The 2,500-nt window shown below is 37.0% G+C and overlaps 1 protein-coding gene across 1 annotated transcript in view; it reads left to right on the forward strand.

Moving 5' to 3' along the window:
• Positions 1-2,500, forward strand: part of LOC119578584 (glutamate-gated chloride channel alpha-like) — a 30,337-nt gene that overhangs the window by 27,166 nt on the left and 671 nt on the right. Inside the window, exon 4 of the mRNA XM_037926153.1 lies at positions 1,905-1,984. Within this exon, the coding sequence (XP_037782081.1) occupies positions 1,905-1,984 (80 nt within the window). The remainder of the gene's footprint in view (positions 1-1,904; positions 1,985-2,500) is intronic.

The raw sequence follows: 2,500 nt of genomic DNA on the forward strand, positions 1-2,500 counted from the left end.
TCGTTATGATGCCCATTTTCAACCATAAGGTGTGCCGCGTTAGCCATCTTTAGCTATGGTCTAGTGGTTGCCTCTTGGTCATTATGCTGCTTTCACTCTCGATTAGTTTGTGTGGTTACGCTGTGATCATTAATCTATGTCACCTGTCACCTACATTGGAGGGATACTCCGTCTGTAGTACATCATTGTTTCATTATTTCTCCTTATGTGCTCATGTACGAACAAAAAATCCACATGTGAAAGTAGGTTTATGTTTTCCCGGGGTATTGATTATTTTGTTGTGGACATTGGTTTCGTAAAGGTCACAAATTACGTCACGGCCCACTGACCTACTTTCACATTCATGTACGTACAGGATGTGTTTATTCTGTCGTATAAAACCACTACTCATTATCATTACTATTATCGTTGCTGTTGTTATGTCTTGTTGTTATTGTGTTTTATCATTTTCATCATGATCATGATCCATTCTCTTCATCACCATCACAGTATTGTACTAATTGTTTTTACTCCCGGTCCCGCGGAGGATCCCGAAAAAAAAAGGCACTCCCTCTTGCCTCTCCTCCTTCGGGCCTTTTGCCTCTCCCCTTCCCTTTTTTTATATCTCCTCTCCATTTCACTTTCTGATTTCCTGCTCGCCACCCTCTCACTTTCAAATCTTTCTTTAGATTCGCTTTTTCCCTCCCACTTTAAGTCCTAAATCTTTCCCTCCCCGTCCTCCTCTTCCTCGTTAATCTCTTCCACCTCCTTCGCTCCTTATCCCCTTCCCCCACTCCTTTTTCTCTTCCTTCCCAATACCCATCCCCCTTTCTCTTCCAGTCCCTTCTGTTTCTTCTTCCCCTTCCCATTCCTTTCTCCCTCGCCCCTTTTCTTTCCTCTTACTCTCCTGCCTTCTTTCTTAATTTTCTCCTCGGACAGTTGTGTAAATATGCATAAACTGACGGTTTAACTAGTTCAGTACGGAGTACTTGCCTCGAAGATTCATAATAATAATAACCATAATAGAAATAATATAAATAAAAATAATAAGTTATAACAATAACGATAATGATAATAAAGTCACAATACGATTCTCATATACTCGTGATATATGAGCGCATGTAGTGTGTGCCTTTTTTCAATATTTGTTGACAAAATCACCCCATTTTCTACCCAAATGAATTTACTTGAAGTCTGTAGTCACATGGAATATGATTTCGGGCGTAACGTTCGAACGGACGAAACACAAGTAGGATAATAATAATAATATTAATAATAATAATAATAATAATAATAATAATAACAATAATAACAACAACAACAATAATAATAATAATAATAATAATAATAATAATAATAATGATAATAGTAATAATAATAATAATGATAATGATATTATTGTTGTTATTAGTATTTCCATAATTATTACTATTAAAACTGTTTTATCATTATCGCTTTTATTGTTGTTATTTCACTATTATTATTATTGTTCATAGTAGTGATAGCGTCTACATTTTTTTGTATTCTATCATATTGGGAAATATTTCTTTTACTACCAAACGACAAACGATTGTGAATGACGGAAAATCGATCTTTATATTTACTTGATCCTGAACTTGGGGAGGGGCATCATTGTCACATAGCAGACCAGGGCACTAGACAGCCATAGACCATGGATGCTGAGTGTCCAGTTAGTAGGATTTTACCCCCTGTAATAGTAATTCATACTTATCCAGAATAAATCGCCAGCAAGATTTTGACATCAACATGGACAGGGGCAGGCATGGATGAACTCGGCTACTATCTCGCCAAATGTGGAAAAAATGCGAAATAGACATTAGTAGTTAACTTTAGAGATTTTGTCGCGGCTCTTTATTATTCATTTATATTGTTGAAGAGAAGTTCAGCTGATTTCATAATTTCAGATAACGCTGAGGCTTTCCTGCCACATGGAGTTTCGCGAATATCCTCTCGACTCCCAGGGTGCGGGTCCAAGTCACCTCCTGTGAGTTTCGGTGGGGGCTTTTTTTTCAGCTTTTACCTTGCAAAACAAGGAAAATAAAAAGAGAGAGAGAGAGAGAGAGAGAGAGAGAGAGGGGAGAGAGAGAAAGAGAGAGAGAGAGAGAGAGAGAGAGAGAGAGAGAGAGGGGAGAGAGAGAGGAGAGAGAGAGAGAGAGAGAGAGAGAGAGAGAGAGGGGAGAGAGAGGAAAAAAAAAATGTGAAAACGCTTACTTCTAGGCCACTGTATAAGACTGCATAGCCACAGGATCCCATTCATTAGGTAGTGACATCGCAGATGGGCAAAATATTTCTTCCCGTTTCATATACAAACATTTTAAATGAATATACAGAAACAGTAAGAAAGGCAGTAATAAATAATACATATAAACATTTAATGGTGATAATGCTAATCATGCCAGTGATAATAGATTAATGATGATAATACACTAATAATGGGGAAAAACAATAAAAATAACAGGGATAAAACGTACCTAAGCAATCATATATAACAACTAATATA

This window comes from Penaeus monodon, chromosome 2, assembly GCF_015228065.2.
Source record: "Penaeus monodon isolate SGIC_2016 chromosome 2, NSTDA_Pmon_1, whole genome shotgun sequence".
NCBI lineage: Eukaryota > Metazoa > Arthropoda > Malacostraca > Decapoda > Penaeidae > Penaeus > Penaeus monodon.